This window comes from Paramacrobiotus metropolitanus, unplaced genomic scaffold (assembly GCF_019649055.1).
Source record: "Paramacrobiotus metropolitanus isolate TYO unplaced genomic scaffold, Prichtersi_v1.0 Parri_scaffold0000002, whole genome shotgun sequence".
In the NCBI taxonomy this organism is placed as follows: domain Eukaryota; kingdom Metazoa; phylum Tardigrada; class Eutardigrada; order Parachela; family Macrobiotidae; genus Paramacrobiotus; species Paramacrobiotus metropolitanus.
The window spans coordinates 2,169,833-2,186,155 of record NW_026570222.1 but is presented as its reverse complement, the minus strand read 5'-3'; the positions used below and the strand labels follow the sequence as shown (position 1 = coordinate 2,186,155).

General features: G+C 41.5%; 4 protein-coding genes across 6 annotated transcripts; 2 read left to right on the top strand and 2 right to left on the bottom strand.

Annotated features, from left to right (window-relative positions):
* Positions 1 to 73: 73 nt before the first annotated feature.
* Positions 74 to 1,942, top strand: LOC129584651 (H/ACA ribonucleoprotein complex subunit DKC1-like). The gene is made up of 2 exons (XM_055476910.1): positions 74 to 289; positions 430 to 1,942. Exons 1-2 carry the CDS (start codon positions 218 to 220, stop codon positions 1,798 to 1,800), a joined length of 1,443 nt encoding a protein of 480 aa, XP_055332885.1. The 5' UTR covers positions 74 to 217; the 3' UTR covers positions 1,801 to 1,942.
* Positions 1,821 to 5,645, bottom strand: LOC129584638 (probable 28S rRNA (cytosine(4447)-C(5))-methyltransferase). 2 transcript variants are annotated; one of them, XM_055476897.1, is made up of 13 exons: positions 5,336 to 5,645; positions 5,207 to 5,273; positions 4,805 to 5,021; positions 4,483 to 4,647; positions 4,281 to 4,387; positions 4,106 to 4,211; positions 3,899 to 3,988; positions 3,755 to 3,842; positions 3,389 to 3,669; positions 3,129 to 3,218; positions 2,843 to 3,063; positions 2,506 to 2,633; positions 1,821 to 2,411 (listed from the first exon to the last, which is right to left on the bottom strand). In XM_055476897.1, exons 1-13 carry the CDS (start codon positions 5,427 to 5,429, stop codon positions 2,062 to 2,064), a joined length of 2,004 nt encoding a protein of 667 aa, XP_055332872.1. In that variant the 5' UTR covers positions 5,430 to 5,645; the 3' UTR covers positions 1,821 to 2,061. The 2 variants fall into 2 exon arrangements, with proteins under 2 accessions (XP_055332872.1, XP_055332864.1); XM_055476889.1 differs by having other exon boundaries at positions 1,822 to 2,414.
* Positions 5,646 to 6,604: 959 nt separating this feature from the next.
* Positions 6,605 to 12,142, top strand: LOC129583750 (TBC domain-containing protein kinase-like protein). Its single transcript, XM_055475699.1, has 23 exons — positions 6,605 to 6,817; positions 6,926 to 7,010; positions 7,147 to 7,219; positions 7,578 to 7,775; positions 7,897 to 8,026; positions 8,180 to 8,308; positions 8,581 to 8,712; positions 8,780 to 8,879; positions 8,943 to 9,084; positions 9,227 to 9,326; positions 9,393 to 9,442; positions 9,501 to 9,588; positions 9,670 to 9,804; positions 9,875 to 9,937; positions 9,995 to 10,172; positions 10,252 to 10,335; positions 10,401 to 10,486; positions 10,588 to 10,624; positions 10,698 to 10,859; positions 10,938 to 11,077; positions 11,138 to 11,283; positions 11,553 to 11,712; positions 11,807 to 12,142. Exons 1-23 carry the CDS (start codon positions 6,701 to 6,703, stop codon positions 11,912 to 11,914), a joined length of 2,643 nt encoding a protein of 880 aa, XP_055331674.1. The 5' UTR covers positions 6,605 to 6,700; the 3' UTR covers positions 11,915 to 12,142.
* A 1,044-nt stretch (positions 12,143 to 13,186) lies between these two features.
* Positions 13,187 to 16,168, bottom strand: LOC129586615 (uncharacterized). 2 transcript variants are annotated; one of them, XM_055479945.1, is made up of 5 exons: positions 15,530 to 16,168; positions 15,397 to 15,467; positions 14,889 to 15,150; positions 14,681 to 14,813; positions 13,187 to 13,626 (listed from the first exon to the last, which is right to left on the bottom strand). In XM_055479945.1, exons 1-5 carry the CDS (start codon positions 15,799 to 15,801, stop codon positions 13,483 to 13,485), a joined length of 882 nt encoding a protein of 293 aa, XP_055335920.1. In that variant the 5' UTR covers positions 15,802 to 16,168; the 3' UTR covers positions 13,187 to 13,482. The 2 variants fall into 2 exon arrangements, with proteins under 2 accessions (XP_055335920.1, XP_055335927.1); XM_055479952.1 differs by having other exon boundaries at positions 13,580 to 13,712.
* Between the last annotated feature and the right edge of the window lie 155 nt (positions 16,169 to 16,323).

The following is a 16,323-nucleotide window of genomic DNA, read 5'->3' as shown; positions in this document are numbered from 1 at the left end:
TGGAATTCGACGGCATTCCTTTTTAAGTTGCCACCCACCTGCAAACGTAATTTACGGACAATCCCTGAAGCCCAGATGATTGCTATCCAAGTGCAAATCAAAATCAAAATTGGCCGAGCTCAGATAATTAACACAAAATCATTAGCTTATATTGGCGAAAAAGTGTTGCCATGAATTAATCCTTTTCTAATTGTATTGCTAAATCTCTCAAGCTTTTATGATGGAAACGTCGGAAAAGAAAAAATCCAAGAAACACCGACAGGAAGCTGAAGTTCCCGCGAACGAGCAGGTGAGCACTCGTGCTGGGTTCCCCATTTTCCGTTGTACCGGTAATTTCCTTAACTGGGATATGGCTCGCGCCTTTATTGTCGAAAATTTTTGTTGCAGCAGCTTTTGATATTTTCTTCATATTATCATTTTTTTCCACAGGTTTTCATCCAACCTTCAGAGGAGCCCGCTGTATATCGTGCGGCAAAATGGCCTCTTCTACTGAAAAACTTCGACAAAATGAACGTGCGGACCAATCACTACACGCCGCTGCCCCACGGCTGCTCTCCCCAGCAGCGGGATATTAAGGAGTACGTGCGGAGCGGTTTCATCAATCTGGATAAACCATCCAATCCCTCCAGCCACGAAGTGGCAGCCTGGATTAAGCGTATTCTGCGCGTGGAGAAAACAGGCCACTCCGGTACGTTGGATCCCAAAGTAACGGGTTGTCTGATCGTCTGCGTGGAGCGCGCCACCCGTCTGGTGAAAAGCCAGCAGAGTGCCGGAAAAGAGTACGTAGGCATCGCTAAATTCCACAGTCCCGTGGAGGATGAAAAGAAATTACTGCAGGCCATTGAGAATCTGACCGGAGCCTTGTTTCAGCGTCCTCCACTTGTTGCCGCTGTCAAACGGCAGCTGCGCATTCGCACCATCTACGAGAGCAAACTGTTGGAATTCGATAAAGAGAAGAGCTTGGCAGTATTCTGGGTTAGCTGCGAAGCGGGAACCTATGTCCGGACACTATGCGTCCATCTTGGATTGTATTTAGGCGTCGGCGGCCACATGGAAGAACTGCGCCGCGTGCGATCGGGTATTCAGAATGAGAAGGCCAATCTGGTCACCATGCACGATGTTATGGATGCGCAGTGGATGTATGACCACATGCAGGATGAATCGTACCTCCGACGGGTTATTCAGCCGCTGGAAGCCTTACTGAAATCCCATAAGAGAATCATCATGAAGGATAGTGCGGTAAATGCCGTATGCTACGGCGCGAAGATTCTCTTGCCTGGCGTGCTGCGGTTTGACGACGGGATCGAAATGAACCAGGAGATAGTGGTCATCACCACCAAGGGTGAAGCGGTTGCCTTGGCTGTGGCACTGATGACCACCGCTGTCATGGCCACCTGCGATCATGGTGTAGTGGCTAAAATTAAGCGCGTCATTATGGATCGCGATACCTATCCGAGGAAATGGGGTCTTGGCCCAGTGGCGGCAAAAAAGAAACTAATGATTAAGAGTGGCATCTTGGATAAGCACGGAAAACCTAATGAGAAGACACCGACTGATTGGCAGAAAATGTACGTGGATTATCAGTATAATCCATTGAAAGCTGAAGATGGAGCGAAAGTCAAGGAGGAGAAAATAGACATTCCCGACTACAACGCGGCCTGGCAGAGTGTCTCGGCAGAGAAAGTCGATCCCGAAGGTGGTGCTGAACATCCACAAGAGAAGAAAAAGAAGAAGAAAAATCGAAATCAGAGCCCACGGAAGAAGTTGAGTAGTTTTAGTGGTCCTATTTTGTTACTGTAAATTCCGAATTGTTTCCACCCTTGTGGATAAAATAATTTTGTTATTCATAAATATGCGTATTTCATTTTTTTCTGCTCATGTAAATTTGTTTTCTGTGGGTATAAGGAAAAAAGCAACAGTTCCAAAATTGGTACAACAAAAAGTTACTATGCGGAAATAATTACGTCAAAACATCCATGCCAGTGCACACAAGCAGCAACAGGTTTTTTATTCCGTGTTGTATATGTTATAACAAAACTCCGGACTATGTCGTTTTTAAATTCACGAATTCTCGTCAGAAGCTTCAGATTCGTCGTCGGGCTGAGCTGGTTTTGATCGCTGATGATTACGCCGGGATTTCAATTTTTTCTTCCTCCCGATTTTAGCAGAGTGCTGCCCTTCGGCGGCAGTGCTCTGTTCTCCTTCGGCAACATTCCCATCTGAATCTGAATTGGTCGACAATTTCGCCATATCATCAGCCAAAAAATATCGAATGTCGTCATCTTCGGAACTTTCGCCACCTTGTACAGGACTTGGAATTTCGGAATTGAGCTCGAAAGTAATTGGTATTCCACCATCTTCGTCGTCGGTCGCAAAGGAGTCTGCATAAGACTCACTTCCCTCATCCAGCTCTTCTGAAGCACATTGCGAAAGACAACGTAGGTACAATAACTTTCAAATTTTCAAAACTGCAAGTAAGGTTGAGAAGCTAAACCAATCACTAACCTTTAGGCTGAGGGATTTTGTTAGAAGTTTTATGTAGTTTGCAAACGAAAAATCCATCCATATTGTGTTCGTGTGGATAAAATCGCCGAGCTAGTTTTAACGATGAATGAAATCGTCTTTCGCGATATCTAAAATAATCAAGATTTTGTCACTCACGATTCACGAATAGCAAGCGATTAAAAGCGAAAGGTACTGCATATGAAAACAGCACAATGATCACCAATGTGGCCCATAATAATAAGTGTTTTGAAATAAAGACAACTACGAAAATCATCCTGATTACGATGTCATCGGACACCAGGTATACGAGTATCTGCATATGTAAAAGTGCACTAACCGAGAAAATCCTTCGTTTCCGAACGACAATCCAGAATCCACCACCTTGACGTTTCGTTTTTTAAGAGCATAATCAATAACACCTTCATTTTCTTCCACCAAAATGGAGCACGTAGAGTACACCAAGTAACCGCCGCTCTTCGATCTGGCATCCAGGGAGTCGATAGCGGCTAATATCAGCTCTTTTTGCAAATGTGATCGCTGAAGAATGTCGCGCTCGTCCTGAAATATCAATATAAAATATCTACTGTACTCAATTTGAAAAAAATAATTCTTAAACTCCTCACCTTATTAATCTTTACTGACGGGTCTTTAGAAATGACACCGGTTCCGCTACATGGGGCATCCAGTAAAACTCGATCAAACAATTGAGTAGTCTATAAGATCAAGAAGCATGTAAAAAACCTTTCCTGGGAAAGAAGCCAATCACCACTCCTACACAGAAGATCAATTATAGAAACTAGGATCCGCTTTTGTAATATGTATGTCGTGTTAATAGGAAATATACCGAAAACTGTCAAAATTAATCTACTAATATCAGGTGTACTTTAGTGAACTTTCTTCCGTCTATGCACGACACGAGAGTGTTAGTAACACCCATACGATGGACATTTCCGATCACGGCTTTCGCGCGATCTCGGCTGGGTTCGTTGGCGTAAATCACCCCCGTATTTTTCATCAGCGATGCAATGTGGGTAGTTTTCCCGCCAGGAGCAGCACACATGTCCAGAATGCGTTCGCCTTCTTGTGGGGCCAATGCCATCACCGGTAACAAACTCGAAGCCCCTTGGAGCATGTAATGTCCAGCCAAATACTCCGGCGTCGCCCCTACAGTAAATGATTAACAACGTTACGATGTGCTAACCGTAAACAGGCAACAATATCACATAAAACCCAGAAATCATTTTATTACCCATAGGCACTTGCGAATCGTATACCACCAAACCAACTTTGGTCCAGTCACCCAAAGGATCCAAATTAACGCCTCGATTAATCAATGCCTGAAAGCAACCCGCAGGTTATTTACACTTACACCAGCCGCAAGCCACAATCAAACCTGAGCAAGATCACGTCTCCTCGTTTTCAACAAATTCGTACGAATTGTCATTGGTCGCGGCGCTTCGTTAGCCTCCAGAAACTCCCGCACCTAAAGACCATACATAGGTATTCACTATACATCCGCTATACAGTGGAAACAGTGACTACTACTAGTACAAAGTACTATGAAAGTCACAAATTTTTTTACTAATGTTTTTTAAATTACCTCGGGCACGGGAAACAACTGCATAATCTTTGTCATAAGAAATTCATTGTATCCATAATATAAACACAAATCGTTTCTCAAGACATCAAGATATTCCTTTCGTTTCCTGCACATAAAAAAATATTTGAAAACTCACCTAAAGATTTAGCAAAAACGTTTAACAAAGTCTACTAACCGTCCCGGCTGCCGTAGATTTTGGAAATCTCCTAATACAACCAAAATTTCTTGAATCCTCTGCTCGATCGCAGCCAGTTCAGGTTGCTTTTGCTTTTCGTTCTCCATCTAAATAATATTTCGATATGAAGGTCGATTTTTCCTCAAAGCATGCGGTTCTCGTTTTTTTCCTTCAACACATGAAAATTCGTTTCCCCAGCTACCTGTGGCTCATCCGGTAAAATAAATCTGTCTTTTTGTGAAAGCTCTTCTGCTGATGGATGCTCATCCTCAGCAGACTCTCGACCGGTGTCTGCATTTCCCTCGCCATCAGACTCCTCAAAGGACTGATCCGAAAAGTCGTCGGGCATTTCACCGTCGGAACCGTACTTAAAAATTCAATCGAGCGTGTATAAAAAAAATTCATTCTTTGTAAACAGAGAAGAAGAAGGGCACACATTTTCAGTACCAAAAAACCAATAGTTTTACAGCGAGCTAGTGCTACCTAATTACCTTACTTTAGAAAAACTAGCGCCTAATGCTTACGTCTTGCTCTTCTCCAGCATCGTTTCCGAAGTCATCCGAGTCGACATCATCAGTCTTGGATTTCCGAAAGCTATCTTGATCGACTCTTTTCTTATCTGTCGCCGGACGCTTCCGTCCATTATGTGGCGCTTCTTCATCATCGGCATCCTCTTCGTCGTCGTCAGGCTTTTTCCGCTTCGCCAGCAGCTGTTCAGCCTTGGCTTTTCTCTTAGCAGCGCTGAAATTCAAAATCAAAATACAAACAGAAACTGTACACCCAACATATTTTGCTATGTGTCTACTGAATTCGTTTGGTTTTGTGTCATCTGCTGGTTTATCGCACGAACCACCAAGTCAACTCTCGTATTATACGAAGAGCAGCAAGAGGCGATGCGCTTTACAACTAGATATCACATCGCTTACCGCTTTTTTGCACGGCTGCCAAGAATTTTAGGCTCCCCTGATTCCGCATCGATATGCGCTTCCAATTCTGCGATTTTGGTAGAACATGAAACAGGATGCGGTCGACTGTAACCATGCTAGAATTCCCACCTCTTATTCTCGCTGGAACCGCCGGATCCTTCTGCTTCTTGGCTTTCCGACCAGGGCCTTTTTTGGGCTTCTGCAAATCTAGACGACGACCCATTGCCGCTTACGTAGATAACTTGCAGCTACTTGCTAGCAAACAAAGCACGGCTTATCGCAGCCAGCCACTTCTCCCAGCAAAGTCACTCAACAAAAGGTTGAAGAAAAAATACTTTTAAAAACTGGTTTTTAATTTTTAAGGGAGCAAAAAATATTCCAAAACTTTTGAACCACGAAAACCGGAACTAGAGAAGATACAAATAATTAGCAATTTCAAATGACATTTGCCACTTATGGGTTATGACTTTCGAGTGTTTTCCGGCTATGGGAACCCCTTGGTTTTGGTGGCCGCTTTCTCTAGAGGGTCATACGTGATTTGGTAGTCGCTATAGCAGTCACCCAGGAATCGCTCAGTTGTCTTGCCAGCTGCTCGGTAATTTCAAGCAAACTTATTACAGTACTGCCAGGGCAGGTCTCAATACAGGCAATACCACTGACTCGTTACGTCATCACTAGAGTAGCTCGCATATTAGCGCGGCTATAGTAAAATGCTGGGGAAAATCGATTTGCTCCCCTTTTTCTGTTTCTGTTGAATGGGATTCGAACTGCAAAATATGCGTATTAACTTCTTCTATTTTTATGAATAAAAAAACCTTTAAATGTGTAACGTGCATGATTTAAAATCAATTTCCCACTATTTTTTAATAATTTCCCCATACGAATGCAGTGTGCGGTACTGTGTGCAAGTGTTCATATTAAATCACCGATGCCGGCGATGCGTGATTATATCTCGGTATTCTCCATTAAATTAGTCCCAATTAGTTCTTTAATTTTGCACATTGTTCAGTTCAGTATCTGCTTCATTTTGTTCTTAGATTTTGAAAAGTTTCATTGGAATAAATCAACAAAACCAACTCGTGCAGTAATAATTTTGCCATATACCGGTAGAAACCAAGTTGCGAACAGCCGCTTTGCAGCTCGCCGCACAGTACTCAATCATGTTACCTCTTCCTATTGCTTATTTTATATTAGAAATAAAATCCCAACTGCAATAAAAGAGTGAAAACGACTAAAGAAACACAAATACGCTTTGAAAAGCTTAAAAAACTCTGGCTTTTACGGTGTTCTTCGGCAATTTTGGGCTACTCTAGCGCTTTCGTCATTGCAAATCCCGCCCTCAGTGGGGTTGCCTGTATTGAGATCTGCCTTGGTACTGCTTAATGCTCACATGTGATTAGTTTTTTAATTTTTTTCTTAACACTGGTTTCCCACAAAGTAGGAGTATTGGTTTTGTTCCGAAGGTTTTGAAATTTTCCTGAGCAGAATTTTGCCATGCATGAAGAAGGCAATATTGCTGTTAGCAACTTCTTTTCGGGATTTACGCACGATGACGTTGGTCATGATGCATCCGATTCAGACGGCGGAAGGAGTTCTGCTTGGGCCACATCGGTATACTGCAGCTGAGCATTTGATCTCTGGAATTTCTCTTGCATTTAGTTGTTTTCCTGTGCAGAATGTTATCAGTGCTCCAAGTGCGTTAAAAATGTCTGTTTGCAGAACGTTCTGGGGAAATTTCGAGCCCTTCTGCCATTGCGACAACGCAATCTGTGCGCGTACATCGACATTGTTAAAGCGAGGCATGGTAAGCCCCGTAAGGGATAAGAATCATAAGATGATAATGTTGACTAAACGTCACTAAATATTAATTTTAGTTTTTTCATGATTTTGTGGCGGAGAGGGTGCATTCTTAAAATTTGTTCTGATTATCTTTTGTACAGACAGAATGCTGATCGTGTCGGAGCACTATAGAAGAAACTTAACAGATTGGGACTTAATTTCGACAATCAGAAGGTATAGAGTACAGATATGTATGCTCTTCTCAGTTTTCGCCGTTTTGTTTAAAACTTTGGTGAGGCGGCAGTGTTGCATAGTACTGACGGAGATATAGCTGAACCGCTGAAGTTGCGTTCAGTTTGAATTGCTATGAGAGCTCAACATTATTCTGACGCTTTTATCTTCCGACCGTTTTTGAATCGGGTGTTGAGATTATTTTTTTAATTAAGGCATATTTTGGTTGCAGTTGGGAACATTTTTCATGTGTATGTTTTCTTCTCATGTTACACTGTCAGTTAGGTTTAATTTCGACTGGTTTTTCCTTATCCGTCCATCCGAGTTATATTGCACTTGTATGTCTTGCTGTATTTTATAGCGGTGCACCCGAAAAACTGTTCGATATGATGCTGGATGTGTGCTCCGGTTTGGCATACATTAATCAGTTTGGCTTTGTGCACGGCTGTCTCGCTCCTGAATTGATTACCTTTGACGAAATTTCGGGTTGTTATAAAATAGTCGACTTCGGCAAAACCCATGTCGCTGACTATGGATCCTTGGCGCCGCTTCATTTTCAGTGAGGACGTTGTTGAGTTTTAGCAGTTTTGATTTTTGTTTGGTTGACCTGACTTCCCTGGGCCACCTTCCTGAAATGTACAGTATTTTCTGTTTATTTAACCGAAACTGGTATTTTGCAGCGATGTTAAGTATCTAGCACCGGAAGTCCTCGTTTTGGGTCCGCATCCTTCGTCGCGTGACTTACGGGCAGCTCTTCGGCCGGCGACCGACATGTGGTCATTGGGTGTTTTGCTTTGTGATATTTTACAAGTTATGCACGTTTTACTTGTCATCGTCACGAGTGTGAATTTATGGAAAATACGTCACTACGCGCCCAAGCTGTTCGCAGGCTTTTAAATCTTAAAAAAACGATGAATACCATGATACGTCAGTACCGTCTAATAGTTGTTTCCGTTCTTGCAGATTGTGGATCTTTCGAGTCAGACTTGTAAAGACTGGATAAAGCTTGTTCTGGAGTGCAGTGCCGGCGAGCGTAGTGATTCCGCGATCAATTGTTTCGCAGACAAAGTCGGATATTTGGAAAAATTTCGGGTAATTGTAGCTGTTTATTGTAAAGGTGTGTCCTCTGCTGACTGGTGAGCAGTTTTCTGTTAGATGTGATTTTGTTTTCCTTTCCTTATTCTTTCGAGTTTCGACTTGAGATGTAACAGTCCGACGCTTCGTTAGATGCTTTACTAATTTCGCTTCCGTATACTGTTAAGAAGCTCGTAATAATATACTAGCTGTGTCGGTGACCGTTACCGTGCCTCATAAAAATAAAATATGCTTGACAAAAGTAAAATGTTATCTTTTTGTATGCGCAGGATATTCCAGAAAGTTTGAAAAGTCTTTTAGAGCTTATGCTTCTCCCTTCATCTTCGCAACGCATTTCGCCGGCTCAAGCGGTTGAAAAGTGTCCGTGTCCATCCTCGACCGAGCGCAATGGAAAGACTGTGGTAAAGCGAAAAATTTGTAATTGCAGATTATTGTTGATTTTTAATTGGTTTCTCTTGTCTAATCAAGCATATGTGCACGGCTTACGATCCTTTACTCGGTGTTTTCCCGCCGGTCAGCCTTCGCTGTAAAACCGTCCTAGTTTCATCGCAGCTAGAAAAATGCCGAGGTATTGCACTGTTTTATTTGTCGAAGTCAAATGCGTTGATAACTTGATGACAGTAAATTGCAGAAGATGCTTTGGAAAATCCGCTTTTAAATCGCAGCTTGGATGAGATATACAATTTATGGAAGCTTGCTGGTGGCGATGTGCTGTCTGAAATGAAATTTAAGGGTTATGCAAGAGAGCCACCTCCAATATTGACACTACCCAAGTATGACAGTTGGCACTATTTGTTTGTCATGTCTTGTCCTCAAATAAGTACTTCGCTTTTCTTACTTTGCCTATAATCTGATCTTTTGTGGACGACAATTAAGCGACAACCATCTGGTTACATGGTTTACTTTTCCTTGTAGGGTTAGTTCGGGAGAATTTTTGCAAATGGGTAACGATTTGCACATGGAGCACGATCCCGATCGCAACTTTATTTTTCTGGACATTGTCGCGCTCAAAGAGGTACTCTCCGCAATTTTTTGTAATAAGTCTCGAGAGTGGCACGCTAATAACATTGAATAATTGCAGAAACTGGATACGTTTCCACGGGAAATGTATTTCCCTTTGCTTCTTCGGGAGTAAGAAAACTCAGACATTGCGCCATTTTTTCTGCAGTAACCTGACAAAGTTTTATAGAAAGGATGCTTGGGAACATATGGGAGATTTCTTAAACGAAGCCCAAGGGCTGGGGTTGGCCATAAGGGAAAACAACCTTATTTACCAAGTATGGCTGACTACGTACTTAGCACTGCTTGCAGTATTCGAGACGGCCACTCGTAATGCGTATGTTATCTTTGTCTTCCAGCTATATCGGCAAATACTATTTCATCGTTTGCTGTCATGTTACCCATTTACACTTCCACAAATCCGAAAGGAATGCTTGGTGGATATCCCGCCTTTGTACCGAGCTCGTGTTTGGGCGGCATTACTGGAAATCAGAGTATATTTATACGTTATCCGAATTTTCTTATGAATATACACAAGCTGATGTGCAAGTATTATGGCTTCAGGGAGATGTTGCTGAACGATACGGGATGATAGACAAAGATTCATCTTGTTCGTCCGATCGCCAGGTTGGAATCATAGTCGATTGTTGGAACAATTTAAGCTGCATGCAACGTTTGTTGTAGATCGAAGTCGATATTCCTAGATGTCACCAGTACAATTTATTAATGGCATCGTCGGAAGCGCATACAAAATTAAAGCGCATGCTGAAAGCATGGATTGCGGATCATCCACAATTTGTGTACTGGCAAGGTCTGGATTCTTTGTGCGCTCCTTTTATTTACTTGAACTTTAGTGATGAAGGTAGGTTTGGCGGTACTTTGGTCATTCATGCACTTGCGTCCTATCGTGGTTTTGCATTATTGAAGTTGACTGGCTTCAGGTTTAGCGTATGCGTGCCTTTCTCGGTTCGTTGAGAAGTATGTCCACAAATTTTTCCTTAAGGATAACACACCAGTCATTCAGGGTATGGCTTTGATTTACGCCCCGCTAGTCATTTTTTAACATACTGGTAGCGTTCTTGGTTATTAGAATACTTAGCGGTTTTCTCCCGTCTCATGGCATTCCATGAACCAGTTCTTCACACTCATCTTACTGGCATTGGATTCTTACCGGAGGCACGTAACATTGTATCTTCGTAGAACTTGTGTATTTGACTTCTGAAGGTACAATTGAGAGGCTGACGTTTTGTTTTAATTCACTTCCGTTTTCCTTACAGTTATATTCCATTCCTTGGTTTTTGACCATGTTTACACGTAAGCCAATTTGATACGGATCTACCTCGAGGTGATGTAGTGATAATTTGTTTTAACTTTCTTTAAATTGTAGATGTCTTTCCGTTGCACAAGATATTCCAACTTTGGGATCAGTTACTTTTGGGCGACGATTCCTTCCCGTTGTTTATCGGATTGGCTTTACTACATTCACTCAAAGATAAGCTCCTTGGATTTGGCTTTAACGAATGTATACTACTCTTTTCGGATTTTCCAGGTATTTAAACTAATTCTTTGAAGCGCTAAGTTAGTTTAGTCTGCTTCGGTTTTGCTCAAGGGCAGTTGAATTTTTTAGATTTAAACATACAGCAGTGCTTGAAAACTGCCAAAGAAATGTTTCGCCATACTCCCAAAAGTGCGACTTACCGAGTGCACGCTAATTCTGCTATGCGGAATGGAGATTACCCGGACTGTGATTTGACAGATTCTTTGAATGTGAGTCAAGGAATGCTTGTTTTTAAGCCTGAGAGTGAAAATATATTTTTGAATCGCTAGAAATCGGCGGAGTTAGAAAATGGTAAGCAGGAAGTGTGCCCAAGAATTACGTGGGAAGAATTGCAGTGGATACAGTCTCGTGTTGAGAAGGATTCTGGAAAGACATCCGTGGCTCCTCTTCTCATTGATATCCGTTCTTCTGATGAGTACGTTATCTCGTAACCTTGTAGGTAATAGATTACGACCGGCTGCAAGGCATGCCTTGCGTACAGTTGTATCTCGTCCCCAGGAAAGTTTACCGCGCTTTACTTAGTTTATGTTTTGTGATTCCGATTTTGGCGCAGATGATGGTATATTAGTAAAGTTGTGCATACAGGTTAGGCGTTTTTAAGAAAGCATACGTTGTCGATCAAAGATCACTGTAGAGTACGTTTTTTTTATTTAACAGAGTTGATTTATTTTTTGCTTTCCGCAGTTACAATAAAGGAACCTTGCCGCTCAGCATTAACATTCCTTTTCTAAATGCTTTCGGGGCGGATGGTGACCTTTTACCCAGTCCAGAGAGTCAAGTACTCTCTGATAGACGCGGAAAATTGGTGATTGTTTTCGATGGAAGATGCACAAACGCTGATAAGGTATGGTGTACAGCACAGTCGATGATAAGGTATGGTGTACAGTCAATGGTTTCAACGGTAGAAATAAAATCTGATCCACTTTTATGCTCTGTAGTTTGCTTCGGAGCTTGTAAGGTTGGGATTTTCCCATGTCTGCACTCTTCACCAAGGGATTGAACAGCTGAAATCATCGGGTTTTGTTACGGTGCCTCCTAGTTTCTGATACCGTTTAATGTTATTTAACTACGGTGATGCCGGTTTGAGTTTTGTGATTTCTTCACTGCTCGTTAGTAACGTATGTAGCGATAGTTGTGAATTATGTATTCGTGAGGTTGCGCTTCTTACTATTCCGGTAGAATTTTATTTGTTCTTATTTAGCAATTGCGCGGCGTGTGTTAATTAACAATGGCACGTGCCAATGGGAATGTTTTCTATAAATAACAGAATGGAAGAGTCATGGTGGAAATGCAAGGAAGTCCGAGTTATAAAACTGGAGGTTTTTTTAAAATGTTGTCATAAATTGGCTCATAATCTGTATTTATAATATAAAGGTTACTCGTTGTACTGTATAATAAAATATGCACGCAGTAGGTAACTGTAACTACTACAAGGAAAACCTCCGGCTTCGACTTTGGTATTTTTGTGGTCAATCCTTTCTGCACTTTGTGGTCTTATGCTCCCATATCCTGTAAAATGGGACCCCATAGATGGCGGTATAAATGGCATAAATCCTTTAAAGTGTCACAGTGGTGATGGTTTCTTTCACGAACCAATCGTAACTCCTGATCACTGAACAATGGTAGCATCTTCTGCCACTTCCGTTCACTCAGCAACCCTGATATCATAATTCAAGGAATCGGTGCATTGATAACTCTTAGACCTTACCAAGGGTTAGAATTACTTATTACTCATAGGAAATTCAAAACTGAAAACATGCCAAAAAAGATGGTTTAAACTTTAAAGGTATTTTACTTTCCTAATTTTCTTCTCAAAAATCCAAGATCTGGCTCCCCAGAGAAAATTTATATTCCTTTTGTAATATGGGTTATTTTCTGGACGAGGTAAATTACAGTATAAATAAATAAATTACAATAATTAGATTCCACTCAAATCATTCTGTCAAATATATATAGTGGTAATAAATGCATTACCTTTCTCTGTGATTCTGTAATAGGTTTTCAAGGCCACCTTGAACTCATTCCGCACCGGTACCGGCATCCGTGTGTTTTTCTCGCGCCGGATATTTTTGAAAATCTACCCATGTGCGACCCTTTTGGGCAATGCTGAGTTCATTGGTGATATCACTTTTTAAATTTGTTTTGCCGTTTTTTCTATCCACGTTTCACTGGGCTGCCGATCATGACATGTACGGTATCTGCAGACTGTAACTAACAGATCGATTCTCTTAATACGGCTATCATTCTCCTAATACTTCCTTAAATATAAAAAGCTTTAGTGCGGCCTGCCTTATAAATCGACAACACTGTAACCTCGCATTAATATTTTTGGTCTCATAACTATTTTTAAATTCCATGCGGTTACAAATGAACATCATGAAAACACAAAAAGACAATCAAAACTTCCGAACGTCCATCGCAAACTCAAATGAAATCAGAAGTTAAAACACAGACTTGTACTAACCTGCTGGAGAATTCGGTTATAAAGTAAAAGCGCACAACAAAATACTGAGAACTATTCACTGAACTACAAATTAAAATAAAAACATCACGCACACACAGAAACCACAATACGAATCAAACACTATACTGAATCAAAACAACATAATTTGAGTCAATCGGCAGGAGCTGAAATCTGTCGCAGTTCCCGAGCTCGTTTACAAATTCCGTCTAAAGTGATTGCCGGCCCAATAGGAATTTTCAAAAGGTCAAGATATCCGCTCAAACTCAGCAGCATCAACCCGGCTCCGTCGATTTGCTGCGAAGAAAAAAGCACCATCGATGTTAGAGAAAGGTTCGCTTCCGCTTTCGCAACTTGTACAGCCTTCTCGGTCGGAGTATCATCTATGGACGTACGCTACCTTTATATCATTAGGATTAATTCTTTATTAAAATTACTATAAAGCCACTAAAGTTTAAATACTGTCCGATCTTATAATGCGAAAGGAAAGCTTGTCTTTGGGTAAATTTTTCGTTTAAAGGTAAATCAGTTTTTATGGGCAATGCTTTTAACCAGAGACATAATAAAATTAACGTATGTCCAATTTTTTTGCAAAACTATTTTGGTTATAAATTTTTTACTGCACTCGTAATATCATATCCATTAAAAAATACTAAAGTCTGGTAAATACACAAAATTATCAAGTTTACGGCCCAGTTACAATATCAATGTCCAAAATGACAACAAGTTCTTCCAAGTTATGAAAAACTCTTATCCGAAACGCCATAAGTATGCCGTGCCAGAACACTTAAAAAGAAATTATTCTATTTTCTGACGAGAATACAACGTTTTCGATACCAAAGTACGAGCTTCGATTGCCCGCGGAATATAGATGAGATGATCCCTTGGAAAAACTGTAATACCTCGCTTCTATCTTAATGGTAAGCTTGCTGTTTCGGCTTCCTTTTCATCGACATTTATGTTAGTCTTGTCTACAAATCGCATACTTCTAGCACTGGAATGATGTTTGTATTTATTTTAGGGTTTGCTGTTGTGCTCGAATGTCATCTTGTCGTATGCGGAAAGGGGCTTGTGACTTTTCCCCTTTTCAGAACACAATAAATTTACTAATTATTTAATTATTAAATGCGTAGTTAATAATGACTTAATAATGCAAAATGCGTAGTTAATAATGCGTAGCATAATAATAATGCGTAGTTAATAATGCAAATCAATGAAACCAGAAAAATGGCTATGAGCGCCGAGCGGTCAGCGAATAACTACTGCATAGTTTGCAATAGTTACTCTGACCGCTCATATTGTGTGCAGTGCACACTGCTGCACACAATAAATATTTCTCAATTTTTCTCACCTCGTCTTCAAATATTTTGGACAAATATTTCCGCTTCGGACCAAACAACTTTAGTACCAGCGCAGCCACATCCTGAACCGACATTTCCGGAATGAGAAAAGCATCAATCTCGTACGCATCCAGTAAATCAGCGCTAAAAAGACAAAGATCAGTCTTAAAAACCGACACAAAACCAGTGAGTCTTTTAGCTCAGCTGCTGCACACTGACCACGTGGGAACACTTTTTCGGTCGTCCACATAACAGCTTCGCAGTTTGCGTTTTGCCCACACCGGAGAAGGATGCGTTTTGTGCTCTTCGAATACACTGCTGTGGATTTCCTTTATTAATTCCGACAGTTCGGTCTTGACACTTGCTGGCCGCGCTGTGGAAGAGGAGGAGGAGCTTTTTTCCGTTTCTGGTGATTGAGCCTCCGGAATGGAGTTCTTCTCAGATTCGGCAGTTTCAGACTTCAGTTCAATGGGCTTTGCACCTGTTACACAGAACAGAAATTAGTGGGCACTGGGTATTTGCATTCATAGTGTACAATACAATGCGCAGAAACCGGTAAAAAGCTAGCAAACAGATCGTTTCATCCAAAAAAATATTGTAGGATAAGCACTACAACTAAATGCTTGATGCTGATTCGGTAAAAGGCTAAAACAGACATTTTAGTACTAGTGTTAAGCTGTTGTATTAACTATACTTTTACTGTGCCGTGTGCACAACTGAGACTCACAGTATGGATGGTCGATATCATGCGAAGAAATGGGCATCTCGTATGTCGCATCCCCATTGGATATAGGCGGTCTGTATTAGAAATTTGCGAGGGTTACTATTTCAATGCTTATCCGCTACGGCCGTTTACTCACACAATCGATTCTTCGGGAACAACAGGAGTTGCGGAATGTACAGGATCTGTATCCGTCTCGCCAACTGGACTCTGGGTGCCTTCACTCACAGGTAGTCTTTGGAGAGACTCGATTAACAGTGGCCCATTGGGGGAAGTGGTCAGAACCAGTATTTTCAATGGTGCTTCCAGTGCGGGCAGAACACCCATGATTTCCAGAGAAGAAGGTGGCGAAAAGACGTTAGGTTTCGCTTCGATGTCTTCCATTGAGACATCCGCGGTCGGTTCGCCCATGGTGAAACGGAACAGCTGTGCGCCTACCAGTTACGAATGGAATGTCCCCCCACTCTCTACTATTTTAATACAAGCGCATAAATGACGGTGCGACGACAATCGGAATCGAGAGGGAAGATTGCAGTTCCAAATGTCGAGCCAGAAGCAAAATGGGTCGGACTACGGCGCGTGGGTATTTATAACCAGCGAGGAAGTTCAAGGTTGCGATTCAGGCTGTAACTATTACAGCATATTATGCGACGAAAAAACATACAGTGCGACATCGAAGCGCAAAATAATTTGACTATCCAAAAAACGTTCCAAAAAATGATCTCCTATCGCGGCCAATGTCCAGCAATGATACTTTGGCCACGCTAGATCATTTCCAAATGTGTCGTAATAAAGTCGACGTCGAAGAGGATGCGCAAAAATTTGAATCGAAGAAGTAGCTAAAGCCACGGTATGCTAAGCAAGACCCTTGTACGCCCAAGCCCACGGTATCATACTACTGACTGGCATATAAACAAGAGTATTCTTATACAA